The sequence below is a fragment of the Strongylocentrotus purpuratus genome, unplaced genomic scaffold, assembly GCF_000002235.5.
Source record: "Strongylocentrotus purpuratus isolate Spur 01 unplaced genomic scaffold, Spur_5.0 spur5_scaffold_7, whole genome shotgun sequence".
Taxonomy (NCBI): domain Eukaryota; kingdom Metazoa; phylum Echinodermata; class Echinoidea; order Camarodonta; family Strongylocentrotidae; genus Strongylocentrotus; species Strongylocentrotus purpuratus.
The window spans coordinates 33,921,378-33,938,004 of record NW_022145613.1 but is presented as its reverse complement, the minus strand read 5'-3'; the positions used below and the strand labels follow the sequence as shown (position 1 = coordinate 33,938,004).

The 16,627-nt window shown below is 41.8% G+C and overlaps 1 protein-coding gene across 1 annotated transcript in view; it reads right to left on the bottom strand.

Moving 5' to 3' along the window:
- LOC590007 (titin) overlaps window positions 1-16,421 on the bottom strand; it is a 220,906-nt gene extending 204,485 nt beyond the window's left edge. The window contains exon 1 of the mRNA XM_030974532.1: window positions 8,352-16,421. Coding sequence (XP_030830392.1) covers window positions 8,352-16,335 — 7,984 coding nt within the window. The 5' untranslated portion in view covers window positions 16,336-16,421. The remainder of the gene's footprint in view (window positions 1-8,351) is intronic.
- Window positions 16,422-16,627: the final 206 nt, after the last annotated feature.

Genomic DNA, 16,627 nt, shown 5'->3' with positions numbered 1-16,627 from the left:
TGTGTATTGTCGGGTCTCCCCAATTTCAGGAAGTTCAAAAGTCATGGATGGAAATTCTCCGACTTCTTCAGGCTTGATTTCAATTGCTGTTACTTCAGATGGTGCTTTATGAGGCGCAGTCTCCTCTCTGTGAGGTATTTCAACAACAGCAGTTGGAAGCTCTTGGACCTCTTCTGGTTTTATCTCAATGGAAACAACTTCACCAGGAGCTGTGTATTGTTGGGTCTCTCCAATTTCAGGAAGTTCAAAAGTCATGGCTGGAAATTCTCCGACTTCTTCGGGCTTGATTTCAATTGCTGTTACTTCAGATGGTGCTTCATGAGGTGCAGTCTCCTCTCTGTGAGGTATTTCAACAACAGCAGTTGGAAGTTCTTGGACCTCTTCTGGCTTTATCTCAATGGAAACAACTTCACCAGGAGCTGTGTATTGCCGGGTCTCCCCAATTTCAGGAAGTTCAAAAGTCATGGCTGGAAATTCTTCGACTTCTTCAGGCTTTATTTCAATTGCTGTTACTTCATATGGTGCTTCATGAGGCGCAGTCTCCTCTCTGTGAGGTATTTCAATAACGGCAGTTGGAAGCTCTTGAACCTCTTCTGGCTTAACCTCAATGGAAACAACTTCACCAGGAGCTGTGTATTGCCGGGTCTCCCCAATTTCGGGAAGTTCAACAGTCATGCCTGGAAATTCTTCAACTTGTTCAGGTTTCAAATCACTTGGTGCAATATCAGAAGTGGTTTCTTCAGTAGATACCGTTTCCCTCTGTGTTGTTTCCACTGTAATTCTTGTCAAGTCCTCCACCTTCTCAGTTTGATTGACATTGGGCTTCAAATCTTCTTGCATAGTTTCTGGTACCCTTTCTTCAATGCCAGGCACCTCAGCCCCTGCTGTGGGAAGTTCCCTAGCTTTCTCAGGTTGGACTTCAACAACCAAGTCAACCTCGCTTGGAAATTCCAGAGGGATGTTTTCTTCCCGTTGTGTAATTTGAATTGTAGAAGTGATTTCCTCAGGTTGAGTACTTTCAAATTCTACAGTTGTGATGGCTTCTGTAACTTCATCACCTTCCAATGATTTTGAAACAGAAACACTGATCTCAGGTTGTTCAATATCTTCTTTCACTTCAGTTACTTGTTCTTTGGTAACCTCCACAGTGGTTGTTTCAACTTTCTTCTCTGTTACTTCAACACCTTTGGTAATATCGATCTTAAAAGTAGAAGTAACTGATCCATACTCATTGGTACCAACACATTCAAATTCCTTGTCATTTTCCTCTAGAGGACTAATAACAAGAACTGTATTACCATCTCTTTCTAACAGAGTAGTAAACCTCGGACCTTGAACTGGTCTACCATTGTGGAACCATCGAATAACAGGCTGAGGAGTGCCTCCTATTTGGCATCTCAACAAAACTGTTTCTCCAATATCTTTTCCTGTACTTGTTAAAGGTTGCACGAGATGGGGAGCTTCAAACACCTCTTCCTCTAGTGGCATAACAACTTCAATAGTCTCTCTTTTCTCCACAACATCTGTAGTCTCTGTTTTCTGTATTTCAAGAGTAATTTCTCCATAGTCAGGTTGCTTACCTTCGAATTCTAGAGACACCTCTGATACTTCAGTCCCAACCGGTTGTTCTTCTTGTTCTACCTCAATAGATGTGACCTCTCTTGATGTGATTTCCAATTTGACTTCAGTCTTCTCATCTTTATCCAATGGCATAACTTGAAGAGAAATTTCAGGCATATCCGGCTGTCCTCTTTCAATTGAGATTGTTTCTGTTACTGATTTTACTTCAACGGACACAACATCTTCTGGACCTGTGTGTAGTTTTGTCTCTGTCATTTCAGGAAGGTCTACTGTCATGGCAGGGAATTCTTCAACTTCCTCAGGTTTAATTTCAATTGCTGTTACTTCAGATGGTGCTTCATGAGGCGCAGTCTCCTCCCTGTGAGGTATTTCAACAACTGCAGTTGGAAGCTCTTGAACCTCTTCTGGCTTAATCTCAATGGAAACAACTTCACCAGGAGCTGTGTATTGCCGGGTCTCCCCAATTTCAGGAAGTTCAATAGTCATGCCTGGAATTTCTTCCACTTCTCCAGGCTTGATTTCAATTGATGTTACTTCAGATGGAGCTTCATGAGGCACAGTTTCCTCTCTGTGAGGTATTTCAACAACAGCAGTTGGAAGCTCTTGGACCTCTTCTGGCTTAATCTCAATGGAAACAACTTCACCAGGAGATGTGTATTGTTGGGTCTCCCCAATTTCAGGAAGTTCAACAGTCATGCCTGGAATTTCTTCAACTTCTTCAGGCTTGATTTCAATTGCTGTTACTTCAGATGGTGCTTCATGAGGCGCAGTCTCCTCTCTGTGAGGTATTTCAACAACGGCAGTTGGAAGCTCTTGAACCTCTTCTGGCTTAATCTCAATGGAAACAACTTCACCAGGAGCTGTGTATTGTCGGGTCTCCCCAATTTCAGGAAGTTCAACAGTCATGCCTGGAATTTCTTCAACTGGTTCAGGTTTCAAATCACTTGGTGCAATATCAGAAGTGGTTTCTTCAGTAGATATCGTTTCCCTCTGTGTTGTTTCCACTGTAATTGTTGTCAAGTCCTCCACCTTCTCAGTTTGCTTGACAATGGGCTTCAAATCTTCTTGCATAGTTTCTGGTACCCTTTCTTCAATGCCAGGCACCTCAGCCCCTGCTGAGGGAAGTTCCCTAGCCTTCTCAGGTTGGACTTCAACAACCAATTCAACCTCGCTTGGAAATTCCAGAGGGATGTTTTCTTCCCGTTGTGTAATTTGAATAGTAGAAGTGATTTCCTCAGGTTGAGTACTTTCAAATTCTACAGTTGTGATGGCTTCTGTAACTTCATCACCTTCCAATGATTTTGAAACCGAAACACTGACCTCAGGTTGTTCAATATCTTCTTTCACTTCAGTAACTTGTTCTTTGGTAACCTCCACAGTGGTTGTTTCTATTGTTTTCTCTACTGTTTCCACACCTTCAGTCACTTCGATCTTGAATGTAGTAGAAACTCTTCCATACTCATTGGTACCCACACATTCAAATTCTCTGTCGGTCTCCTGAAGAGGGTTGATGACTAGAACCGTGTTGCCATCCTTCTCAAAGAGAGTAGTAAAGCGGGGGCCTTGCACTGGTCTGCCATTGTGGAACCATCTTATTATTGGCTGTGGCTCTCCAATAATTTGGCATTTCAAGATAACTGTCTCTCCTAAATTCTGGCCAACATTTGTTAATGGCTGAATAATTGATGGTGCTTCAAAGACTACATCCTCTTCAGAGGGCTGTTCTACAGGCAAAGTAAAATCTACTACATCAATAGTTTGCATCTCTTCTTTAACTTTCTCAACCTCAATGATAATGTCAGGAAATTCAGGTTCTTGTCTTTCAACAGATAAAGACAATTCAGTGACTTCTGTGACTTCTTTATCTGGAATTCTCTCTATTTCAATTGAAACACTTTCTTTTTCTATCTCTCTGGAAGAAACTTCTATTTCAACTTCTTTACCTGGAACTTCCTGCTGAGTAAGAAGTAGTTCTATAGCAACACCTTCCTTGGTTTCCTGTAGCTGTGTTCTCAAAACGGTATCAGTTATTTCCTGTGGTTCTTCTGATTTGATCTCAACTGAAACTATCTCACTTGGGGTTGAAAAGGGTGTTCTCTCCTCAATCTGTGATATTTCGCCAGTTGCTGCTGGTAATTCTTGAACTTCAGATGGCTTGATTTCAGTTGGAGCAAATTCTTGTGGCATTTGCTGCGGCACTTGTTCCTCTCTTTGGGGAATTTCAAGAACTGCTGCTGGCATCTCTTCAACTTCAGATGGCTTGATTTCAGTAGGAGCAAATTCTTGTGGCACTTGCTGTGGAACTTGTTCCTCTCTTTGTGGAATTTCAAGAACTGCTGCTGGCATCTCTTCAACTTCAGATGGCTTGATTTCAGTAGGAGCAAATTCCTGTGGCACTTGCTGCGGCTCTTGTTCCTCTCTTTGTGGAATTTCAAGAACTGCTGCTGGCATCTCTTCAACTTCAGATGGCTTGATTTCAGTAGGAGCAAATTCTTGTGGCACTTGCTGTGGCACTTGTTCCTCTCTTTGTGGAATTTCAAGAACTGCTGCTGGCATCTCTTCAACTTCAGATGGCTTCACTTCAGAAGGAGCAAATTCTTGTGGTACTTGCTGTGGCACTTGTTCCTCTCTTTGTGGAATTTCAAGAACTGCTGCTGGCATCTCTTCAACTTCAGATGGCTTCACTTCAGAAGGAGCAAATTCTTGTGGTACTTGCTGTGGCACTTGTTCCTCTCTTTGTGGAATTTCAAGAACTGCTGCTGGCATCTCTTCAACTTCAGATGGCTTGATTTCAGTAGGAGCAAATTCTTGTGGCACTTGCTGTGGCACTTGTTCCTCTCTTTGTGGAATTTCAAGAACTGCTGCTGGCATCTCTTCAACTTCAGATGGCTTGATTTCAGTAGGAGCAAATTCTTGTGGCACTTGCTGTGGCACTTGTTCCTCTCTTTGTGGAATTTCAAGAACTGCTGCTGGCATCTCTTCAACTTCAGATGGCTTCACTTCAGAAGGAGCAAATTCTTGTGGTACTTGCTGTGGCACTTGTTCCTCTCTTTGTGGAATTTCAAGAACTGCTGCTGGCATCTCTTCAACTTCAGATGGCTTCACTTCAGAAGGAGCAAATTCTTGTGGTACTTGCTGTGGCACTTGTTCCTCTCTTTGTGGAATTTCAAGAACTGCTGCTGGCATCTCTTCAACTTCAGATGGCTTCACTTCAGAAGGAGCAAATTCTTGTGGTACTTGCTGTGGCACTTGTTCCTCTCTTTGTGGAATTTCAAGAACTGCTGCTGGCATCTCTTCAACTTCAGATGGCTTCACTTCAGAAGGAGCGATATCCTGTGGCACTTGCTGTGGCACTTGTTCCTCTCTTTGTGGAATTTCAAGAACTGCTGCTGGCATCTCTTCAACTTCAGATGGCTTGATTTCAGTAGGAGCAAATTCCTGTGGCACTTGCTGCGGCTCTTGTTCCTCTCTTTGTGGAATTTCAAGAACTGCTGCTGGCATCTCTTCAACTTCAGATGGCTTGATTTCAACAGCAGCAAATTCTTTTGGCATTTCTTGGGCAATCCTCTCCTCTGTCTGTGCTGCTTCAACTGCTGGCACTTGTATTTCCTCAACTTCCAATGGGCGAACCTCAATCGTTTGGAAGTCTTTTGTGACCTCTTCAGGTAAAACTTCCTCACTTTGAGGAATTCGGACTGTAGCAGTGGGCAACTCAGCAACCTCTTGCGGTTCTGTTTTCACAGGTGCTAGATCTTCAGATATCTGCTCTTCTTGTGGCATAGTTAAGACTTCTTCTGCAGTTTGTACGTGCTCAGGCAGGGAATCCATGAACTTCAAGAGTATGTTTTCATGAGGAAGCCCAAGATCTCGATCTTCCTCAGTTACACCATCTTCTTCTTCCTCTTCGTCAACCTCTTCTTCAACAACCTCAGTAACCTTCTGAGTCTTGGTAGTGGTGATTACTTTCCTCTTCACTATTTCCACATCACCATCTTCAGTTGGTCTTGTGATGATTTCTTCCACAATATCCACCTTCTCTTCTGGCTCCTGTGGGATAATCATTAGAGGTTCTATATCCTCGTCTGGTTCTCTCTCTGCATCGATGACCTCTTTCACTACCTTGGTGGTTGTGGTTGTTGTTACAGTCACTTCTTTGGTAGTTTGTTCCACTATAAGGTGTATCAAGAATAAAGAGTAAACATGGCATCAGAGCAACACAGCCGATGTGATAGGTTTCCAAAAGCATGCTTTACCAGGCCACTGATCAATACTTACAAGGCAAATGCAATGCATGCACACTCTCTTGGATGCAGAAATGGAAGAAGGCATGATCCTGTTGATATATGAAATTTGGAATGCACCTAATACAAGCAACATGCATATTACATTGAGGATGGCAACAGATGCAAGGATGTCATCATGAAAATCAAGTAGCATAATCCATAGGCATTCCCTGTCCATCCTCTTTATTCAGCAAGTCAAATCTCATATTTTCAGAAAAAACTCTTCCAACATCTGTAAATGCATGGAGTCATGCAGTCAGGCAAAACTTATCACCCAATCAAACGACATGCTACAAATCAGCATAACCCCTTTTCAACAAGCATATAAAAGAAAGCCAACATGCTTCTAACAAACCATATATTATCAATACATGCGCAAGGATATTTCTGATGCATCATAGGAAGAAAAAGATGACACAAAGTGAAGTCAGAAATTAAACACGAAAGAATTTTTTTAAACTATCTCCATATTCCACATGGGACAATCGGTATGTCTGTGAATTAAAAAAACTGTCCATAACTACCATGGAAAGGATTTGCACAATAAAATCTATTTGCAAAAAAAAACATTAACAATCATAGACTTCATGTGATGAATATTCATATTTGCAAAAAGTCCTTTTTACATACTGCAAGATTTTCATATCACAATTTTACCTGACACATCTATGTCTTTACCTATCTTAGGCTTTTGATGTTAGATGTCATCACAAAATGTAATTCTAATGTACTAGGTATGCCTGTATGGTAATATAAAAGGCCTACTAGAAACCTCAATTGAAACCGGCACAGTTTTTGATACTGCTGTATTGTTAAAACAACAATGATAACTCACAATAACTAGTATTGTCTGCCCCTTCAACAAACACCCATTTTAAAAACCCACCTACATTAGATAAAAAATATTTTAGTCCATCATTATACAAGGAAGATGAACAGGAATAGTGAAAAGAATAGAAACACGCATATTTATAAGGCTCTTGCTATTAAAAACTGATAATCAATTATCACTTAGTGGTGTTTTGATTATTCACAAATTTCCTTGATATAATCCATCACTGGAAATTATCTGTCATCAAAGTACAATTATACTAGAAAACTTGTTTCATACACATACATGTATATGTATGAAAAAAGGCAGGCATAAAATATAGCATGGTAAAATATCAATGCAAGGTTCAGACCAGATGCATGACAAGACGAGCATTCAATGATAATGATATAATAAACCTACATATCTCATGCGGATGAATAGCTATAATATAGTCTGTTTGGAGCCAGACGGAAGTTTACTCATGGAAAATTATATGATAACCGCCTTTCTGGCTCAAAACAAGGACAATATTCACTCGTTTTATGGCTTGAGAGTAATCGTGTAAGACTGATCCACAAAGCTGGTCTATTGTTTTCAATCCATCAAATACTAAAGCCCAGGATAACTTAGGGTAGACACTGTACAATTTTGTGTTGAACCTTGATCAGATAGTCTAGTGAGAAATTAAAAAACTGCTTTATTAAGAAATACCTGTTATATTTTGGGTTGATGAATGTAGAAAAGAAGAAAATGTTTCATAGATCGCTCATCAGGTATTGTTTCATTTGTTTCAGGTTCTGCATTAAGGCTCGTTTAGATTTGATACAGTAAAACACCACCCCCCCCCCCAGAAAAAAGCTTCATTTTTTAAAGCGTAAATAAATATCAACTGCATGAAATAAAGATCCTGTGCATATTCTCTGAGGTCTGTGTTATATGATACAGAACGGTATTTGGTGTGTCATATCTAAACAAGGTTTTAGAGTCATTTGTCAGAGTTATTGAAATGTTGTTTAGGAGATAAGATCTAAACTAAAACAAAGATAAGTATCTAGGCATATAAATGTGGGTTACTTATCGGGCTTACTTCATCCCAAAGTGACCCTGTTGACTTTACAGACGTAGGACAAATAACATGCATAGCGCATCGAGGCATGATATAGAATGGTCATGCAAGGAAGTATGTATCTAGCATGATGAAACCGTAATGACCCTATGTACATGTAGATACTGACCAAGATGCACCGAATTCATATCAACAAGCATAATAAAATGTATTTAAAAGATAATAAAACAATTTCCAGAGGCATAGTATCATTCGTATGCAAATGTGTTCTAGATTATGAATCTAAAACCCCCAATTTTATAATTCCCATTTTTTGTGGGAATCCACAAACGCAATATGTCATTGCTATAACATACTCTTAATGAATATTATAGCTCTCAAATTGAACATTGAAAGAATAGAGAAAACACAATGGAAAATTGTAATGATATGATTTTCACTGTGTGTGATATAGGAATATATTTCGCTTGTTTTTCTATCATTTTCTACAAGACTTACATGCAAGATAAAACATAGGTCAGATGAAGGATTTCACTTTCCTTAAATCAGAAAAAAATGAAAATGAAATTCTTAAGACAGAAAGAAAATAAGAAAATGTTTGACTTACCTGTACCAGGAATAATAAGTTCTGCCTCAGTGGTGACAACGCCGGCAGGATTCTCAGCACGGCACACATACACAGTCTCATCTTCCTCCTGTACCTCAGTGATGATCAGCTCACAGATTCCATCTAAATTGAAGATGGAGATGAACCGGTCACCTTGGAGTGGCCTTCCATTGGCAGACCACTGGAAAGTGGGCCTTGGGTTTCCCAATATAAAGCAAGTGAAGTGAGCTCGATTGCCAATCTCCACCTCGATATCAGTGACATGGCGAATGATCTCAATGAATGTTTTGTCATTAGGTTTCTCTGGTTCTTCGGAGATATCAAGAATGAACTCTACACCTTGCAGTTCTTCTGGTCCCTTTTCCATAATCACAGTAGTAGTTTCTCTTGGTTCCTCAGGTTCACGTGGAACCTCAATTTCCATCACAACCTCAGTTGGTTTAGGGGCGAAGTCTTTTCTCGTTTCAACAACTTCTGATATTGTTTCTGTCACAGTGGTTGAGACTTCTTCTGTTACCTGTGTCTGCTGGGGAGCCTCAAAGACAATTTCGATTGGCCTTTGCTCATCCTCCTCTTTGTCAATCACTATTTCAGTTCTCTCTGTTTTTTCTGGCATTTCCTCACTAGGTATGACTAGTTCCTCATACTCTGGCATCTGTGGCATTTCTTCTTCCCTTACATCTAATACGAGTTCGATCGGCTGCAAGGGCTGTTGCTCTTGGTCGATCACGACCTCAGCTCTCTGCGGGCCTTTGTCTTCTTGTTCTATAGTCATAGTTACAGTCTGTGTGACGGTTGTTGAAGAGGTTTCTTCTGGTTTTTCTTGAGGCAACTCAAATTCGATCTGAACACCCTCAGGTTTCTTCTCAATAACTACATCAGTAACTTCACGAGTAGTTATTTCAATTTCAGTCACTTCCTCTTCTGGCATCACAATTTCCTCCTCATATTCTGGCTCTTCACCAGCCATTAATAGGATCTCAGCAGAGACCATTTCTTCACTGATGGCAACAACTTCTTCATATTCAGGCTCTTCTGGTAAGTCTGCAGGCCCTCTTGGACGCTCCTGCTTGACTTTTTGTGGCATTGGAACCTCTTCAGTGATAGGATGTTTAGGCTTTTCTGGTAAGTCCACAGGCCCTCTTGGTTGCTCCTGCTCTACTTTTTGTGGGATCGGAACCTCTTCAGTGATAGGAAGCTGCTCAACTGGCTTTTTCTTCTGTGGTTCTGGTTTCTTTACAGGCTTTTCAGTAGGCTTATCACGTGGTTTCTTTGGACCCAGGTATATTTCAGCTCTTGTTGAAACTGTTCCTTCCTCATTAATACCAATGCACTCAAAATCTGTTTCATCCTCCTTCTTGACTGGTGAAATTAGTAGGACAGTATTGCCGTCTCTTTCAATCAGGGTTACAAATCTCTCTCCTGTGACAGGTTTGCCATGTTTAAGCCACTGGATGTCAGGCTGAGGATGACCTACTATTTGCGATGTTAAGCGCACAGTCTCACCAACATCTGTGACAATATCTTCAAGAGGTCTGATAACCTGGGGTGGTTCTTGTGTGACAACAACTTGTACACCTGCCTCCTCTTGCGGAACAGCTTCTACTCTGTCTGGAACATCTTCAGAAAGAGTTTCCACAGTTTCTTCTGTAAATGGCTGCACAACTCCAATTTCTGGCTGTTCACCTGGAGACAATTCAAGTGTTAATTCCACTTGACCAAGAGGCTGTTTCTGGTCAATAAACATCTCACTGGTCTCTTTGACTTCAGGTATTTCCTCTGTTTCTATGACTGTTGTCACCGTTTCTGTAACTACTGTAGTCATTGTTTTTTCCTCCTCTTCCATTGGCATAACTAAAACCTCATATTCTTGCTGCACAGGAACATCTTCAATTCTTGGTTTTTCTTCCTCTGGAATCTCAAAAGTAAGTTCTACAGGAGCTAGAGGCTGTTCACCTTGATCAATAATAACCTTAGTAGTCTCAATGGCATCGGGAACCTCTTCAGTTCTGACTACTTCAGTTATAGTTGTAACAGTCTCAGAGACAGTAGTGACTTCTTCATCTATTGGTTGCTCCATTGGTTGAACAAGAATTTCATATTCGGGTTGTTCTTCTGGTTGCTCCGTAGGCATCACTAATACTTCATATTCTGGTTTTTCATCTTTTGGAATCTCAAGAGTTAGTTCAATAGGAGCAAGTGGTTGCCTTTGTTGGTCAATTTCAATTTGTGTTGTTTGTCTTGAGTCTGGCTGGTCTTCTGTTTCAACAACAGTTGTTACAGTTTCTGTAACAGTAGTGATGGTTTCCATTTCTGGTTCTTGTTCCATAGGCATGACAACCACTTCATATTCTGGTTGTTGGGGCACTTCTTCCTCGAACTCTGGATGCTCAGTTCTTGGGACCTCAAAAGTCAACTCCACTGGTGCAAGTGGTTTTTTCCCTTTCTCCAGTAACACTTGTGTGGTTTCACGCGTCTCTGGTATCTCTTGTGTCTCAACAACAGTTGTAAAAATCTCTTCAACAGTAGTGACAGTTTCTTCTTCCGGCTGTCTTTCCTGAGGAATGACGAGGACTTCATATTCAGGCTTTTCTTCTTTGGGAATATCGAAAGTCAACTCCACTGGTGCAAGTGGTTTTTTCCCTTTCTCCAGTAACACTTGTGTGGTTTCACGCGTCTCTGGTATCTCTTGTGTCTCAACAACAGTTGTAAAAATCTCTTCAACAGTAGTGACAGTTTCTTCTTCCGGCTGTCTTTCCTGAGGAATGACGAGGACTTCATATTCGGGCTTTTCTTCTTTGGGAATATCGAAAGTCAACTCCACTGGTGCAAGTGGTTTTTTCCCTTTCTCCAGTAACACTTGTGTGGTTTCACGCGTCTCTGGTATCTCTTGTGTCTCAACAACAGTTGTAACAATCTCTTCAACAGTAGTGACAGTTTCTTCTTCCGGCTGTCTTTCCTGAGGAATGACGAGGACTTCATATTCGGGCTTTTCTTCTTTGGGAATATCGAAAGTCAACTCCACTGGTGCAAGTGGTTTTTTCCCTTTCTCCAGTAACACTTGTGTGGTTTCACGTGTCTCTGGTATCTCTTGTGTCTCAACAACAGTTGTAACAATCTCTTCAACAGTAGTGACAGTTTCTTCTTCCGGCTGTCTTTCCTGAGGAATGACGAGGACTTCATATTCGGGCTTTTCTTCTTTGGGAATATCGAAAGTCAACTCCACTGGTGCAAGTGGTTTTTTCCCTTTCTCCAGTAACACTTGTGTGGTTTCACGTGTCTCTGGTATCTCTTGTGTCTCAACAACAGTTGTCACAATTTCTTCAACAGTAGTGACAGTTTCTTCTTCCGGCTGTCTTTCCTGAGGAATGACGAGGACTTCATATTCAGGCTTTTCTTCTTTGGGAATATCGAAAGTCAACTCCACTGGTGCAAGTGGTTTTTTCCCTTTCTCCAGTAACACTTGTGTGGTTTCACGCGTCTCTGGTATCTCTTGTGTCTCAACAACAGTTGTCACAATTTCTTCAACAGTAGTGACAGTTTCTTCTTCCGGCTGTCTTTCCTGAGGAATGACGAGGACTTCATATTCAGGCTTTTCTTCTTTGGGAATATCGAAAGTCAACTCCACTGGTGCAAGTGGTTTTTTCCCTTTCTCCAGTAACACTTGTGTGGTTTCACGCGTCTCTGGTATCTCTTGTGTCTCAACAACAGTTGTAACAATCTCTTCAACAGTAGTGACAGTTTCTTCTTCCGGCTGTCTTTCCTGAGGAATGACGAGGACTTCATATTCAGGCTTTTCTTCTCTGGGAATATCGAAAGTCAACTCCACTGGTGCAAGTGGTTTTTTCCCTTTCTCCAGTAACACTTGTGTGGTTTCACGCGTCTCTGGTATCTCTTGTGTCTCAACAACAGTTGTAACAATCTCTTCAACAGTTGTGACAGTTTCTTCTTCCGGCTGTCTTTCCTGAGGAATGACGAGGACTTCATATTCAGGCTTTTCTTCTCTGGGAATATCGAAAGTCAACTCCACTGGTGCAAGTGGTTTTTTCCCTTTCTCCAGTAACACTTGTGTGGTTTCACGCGTCTCTGGTATCTCTTGTGTCTCAACAACAGTTGTAACAATCTCTTCAACAGTAGTGACAGTTTCTTCTTCCGGCTGTCTTTCCTGAGGAATGACGAGGACTTCATATTCAGGCTTTTCTTCTTTGGGAATATCGAAAGTCAACTCCATAGGAGCAAGAGGTTTTTTCTTCTTTTCGAGTAACACTTGTGTGGTTTCATGTGTCTCTGGAATCTCTTGTGTCTCAACAACAGTTGTAACAATCTCTTCAACAGTTGTGACAGTCTCTTCTTCCGGCTGTCTTTCCTGGGGAATGACACAGACTTCATATTCAGGCTGTTCATGAGGCTTCTCAGCTGGAAAGACGATTTCTTCATATTCTGGTTGCTCGTGCCTGGGAGCCTCAAAAGTAAGTTCTACAGGTGCAAGTGGCGTCCTTTGAGTTTCCATTTGTACTTTTGTTGTCTCACGTTTATCAGGATATTCTTCAGTTTCAACAACTGTAGTTACAGTTTCTGTTACAGTTGTAACAGACTCCTCCTCGGGTACTTCAGGTACAACTAGCACCTCATACTCTGGCTCTTCCTCCTTAGGCACATCAAGTGTTAATTCTATAGGAGCAAGAGGTCGTTGTTTCTGATCGATTAAAATTTGTGTTGTCTCACGTGGAGCAACAACCTCTTTAGTTTCGACAACCGTTGTGACACTCTCTGATATAGTAATACTTTCTTCTTCTTCCTCAGGTTGCTTTGGGATTACAAGAACTTCAAATTCTGGTTTGTCAGGTTTGAATCTTTGCATTGGCTGAACTGGAACGTCAGCTGGGCCACGGGGTCGTTGTTGAACATCTTCTGGAGAGAGTGGTTTAGGAACATCAACGGTTACCTCGAATGACTTAAGTGGGCGGTCTTCCTCATGATCAATTTCAATTTCAGCAGTTTCTCTTCTCTTGGGTTTCACAGAAACAGACACCTTTTCAGTCCTCTTTGGACGTTTTTCTGTGCGGCTTTTCACCTTCTCTGTAGGGATATCCTGAACATATACATCAGCATATGTTGACACAGTTCCCTCTGCATTAGTAGCAACACACTCAAACTCTGTGTCATCAACTTCTTCAACTGGGTTAATTACAAGAACAACACGCCCATCCCTCTCAACAAGTGTTAGGTATCTATTACCTGTCACTGGTGTTCCATCCCTGTTCCAACGGGCAAGTGGTTGTGGTTCTCCCGTGATTTGACATTCTAACCTGGCTGTATCTCCATATGAAACTTCAACATCATCAGGAGCTGTCATGACTTCTGGAGGTATCCTGGTGACAGCTGCACGTGCAAATGGGAGATCTTCAGGAGATAAAGGAGAATGTCCAGGAATAGACTCTTCTGGCAACAGGTCAGATTCCTCAACATATATTGGCTCTGTTTGCTTCTTTTGAGCTTTCTGTGTTGGTTTTCTTGGCCTTTCAGGCTCTCCTGGAATAATCAATTCTTCATATTCAACGTTTGGTTGTTCTTCATGCTCAGTGACGGTGGTTGTTTCAGTAGTCACAGTCTCTGTGTAAGTTCTAGTGACATCGTCAGGTTGGTTAAGATCTAGAATGAGTTCGATCTCACGAGGTTGAGGCCGAGTTTCTAATTCAAGGACACTCCTGCCTCTCTCTTCAGGAGTCGGTAGTTTCTTGGTTGGCTGTGGATGAACTTCTTGCACAATTGTCTGCTTCACGAATGTCTTTTGCTTGGTAGGTATATCTGGAGCATATTCAGATGGTATAACCAATTCTTCAAATTCAGGCTGCAGTGGAATTTCAGGTTGAGGTGCTGTCACTTCTTCCCCAGGATATATCTCCTCTGTGGATTTGTGAGCAAAGGTCAGCTCAATTGGTTGACGTTTGGGTTTTGGCATCACCTGTTCCTCTCTAAGCTGGATATCTTGGACGGAAGGACATTCGTACTCCATTTGAAAAGGTTCAGGCTTCTTGTATGGTTTAGATGGAACCCTTTCAGGGCCTAGTGTGATTTCCTCCACAGGAGCATGATCAAATTTCATTTCAATAGGCTTCTGGGGCTTAGGTTTAACTTTCGGAAGCACTTCCTCAGGACCTAGCGAAATTTCCTCTACTTCTGCTCCTTCAAAGGTCAATTCAATAGGCTTTGGCTCTTTACGGGGTAGTACTTTTTCAGATCCAAGATCAATCTCCTCAACTGGTGTCTGAGAAAATGTAAGCTCAATTGGCTCATGTCTTTCACGTCTTACTGGCAATATCTCCTCAGGCCCTAGTGTTATTTCTTCCACAGGCTCTTGCTCAAATTGCACTTCGATTGGAGTTGGCTGCTGTACATCCTCCACACCACGACAAATTTCATATGTTTCTGGGATGTCTACATCTATCTTGAGTGGTTCAATGTATCTTGGCAAAATTTCTTCTTCCGAGTAATCAACTGAACTTGGAGTTGGCAGGTCAAATGAGAAATCGACTGGTCTCCTTGGCTCCTGAGGATATTCAATGGAGTATTTTTCTATGGGTTCCTGATCTTCTTCATTATCCCTTCTTGTGACAACAGTTGTCTTCTTCCTTCTTGTAATAGTCTCATACTCTTCTTGTGGCTGATCTTCCCTTGTGTCGATTATGAACTCAACAGGTGCAAGAGGAGCTCGCCTATCAATGTCAATTGTGGTCCTCTCACGGATCTCTGGTCCCCTTGGTCTTCCTTGAACAGTTGCAGTTTGTCTTTGAGGGTGGGGTCGGACACCATCTATTATCAACTCAATTTCTTGTGAGGGCCGTTCGTATTCAGGATACATGTCATATTCTGACCTCTGGGTTGTGATATCAGACAAAGTGTCATCGTCATATCTTGTGATGGTTTCTGTAACAGTAGTTGTGGTCATTGTCTCTGTTCTATCCTCTGGAGATATCTCTATAGATGAACTGACAGGTCGTGGCTGCCTTGGTGGGATGAAGGTTCGCCTGTCATGACCAGGACCAATTTCTATTTGTGTTCTATGAGGATAGTACTGCTCTTGTTCACTGTCAGTAGTATAAATCTCTGTTGTGACAGTTTCTGTTACTGTTCTTCTTGTGGTGGTCTCCTGTGTAGTCACTGTCAAATTTCCAAAAGAAGACACTGTCCCCAATGGATTAGTGGCTCTACATTCATAGACTGTTTGATCTTCCTCCAGTACAATCTTTATCACAAGTATGCATGTTCCATCTTCTTGGACGATTGTCTCAAAGCGGTCTCCATCAATGGGACGTCCATTTCTAAGCCACTGGATCCTTGGTCTTGGTAGACCTATGATGATTGTATGCAATTGAGTTTCTTCTCCTACAGTAGCCTCAGTATCTTGTAATTCCTCCATCACCTGTGGTCTTCCTGGATGTGTTGGTTGCTTAGCACGAGGTTTAACAGCAACTTCTGGTTTGGGTTTTCTCTCAGGAAATGATACTGGATATTGCTGCTCTGGTTGAGCATCAAACGGTACCTCTTCTTCAAACTCTGGATATTCTGGAATTTGGGGTTTGGGCAATTTCGAAAATGATTCAAAACTTGCTTGTGGTGATGGTCTGAGCTGCTGTGGAGTTATTTGATCCTCCTTGATTTTAGTTTTTTCCAACTGATCAAAAGGTATGTAAACTTCAGGCTGTACCTCTCTAGATGGAATTGGCGATTCTTTAACCTGAGCTGGTGGTTGTGGTCGGGGCATTCTCTCTAATGGTTCGACCAGTGACCTTTGTTCTTGAACAACTTCCTCTGGAAATAATGGTGCCTCATATAATATAGGAGGGCTCTCTCTCTTGGGGATTTTCTTCAGACCCTCAAAGGACACAGGAGTTTCCACAGGTTTCCTGCCAGCTGGCTTCAACTGTGGTTCATGTACATAAGGCACTTGCTCTGGAACAGGAAGGTCGCTTAATGGCTTCATGGTATAGTCAGGTTTCTTAATTTGCCTTGAAACTTGCTCATAAACTGGTGTTTTTTCTTTCTGGAAGGGAGTTTGACATCTGTTAAAGGTTGAGGATGCAAGTCTTCAACAAAGTAATCTTCTTCAACCTCTCTTGGCGGCTGGAACCTATCCAACTGTGGATGATAATCTGCAGGTTGTTTCCTGTCAGGCTGCAACTGTTCATCTACTGGCCGTCTTGGAGGCATAACTGGTATTTTGAGAGGAGTCTCTGCTGGCCGTCTCTGGTCAGGTACCACTTCTCTCTCAGTAA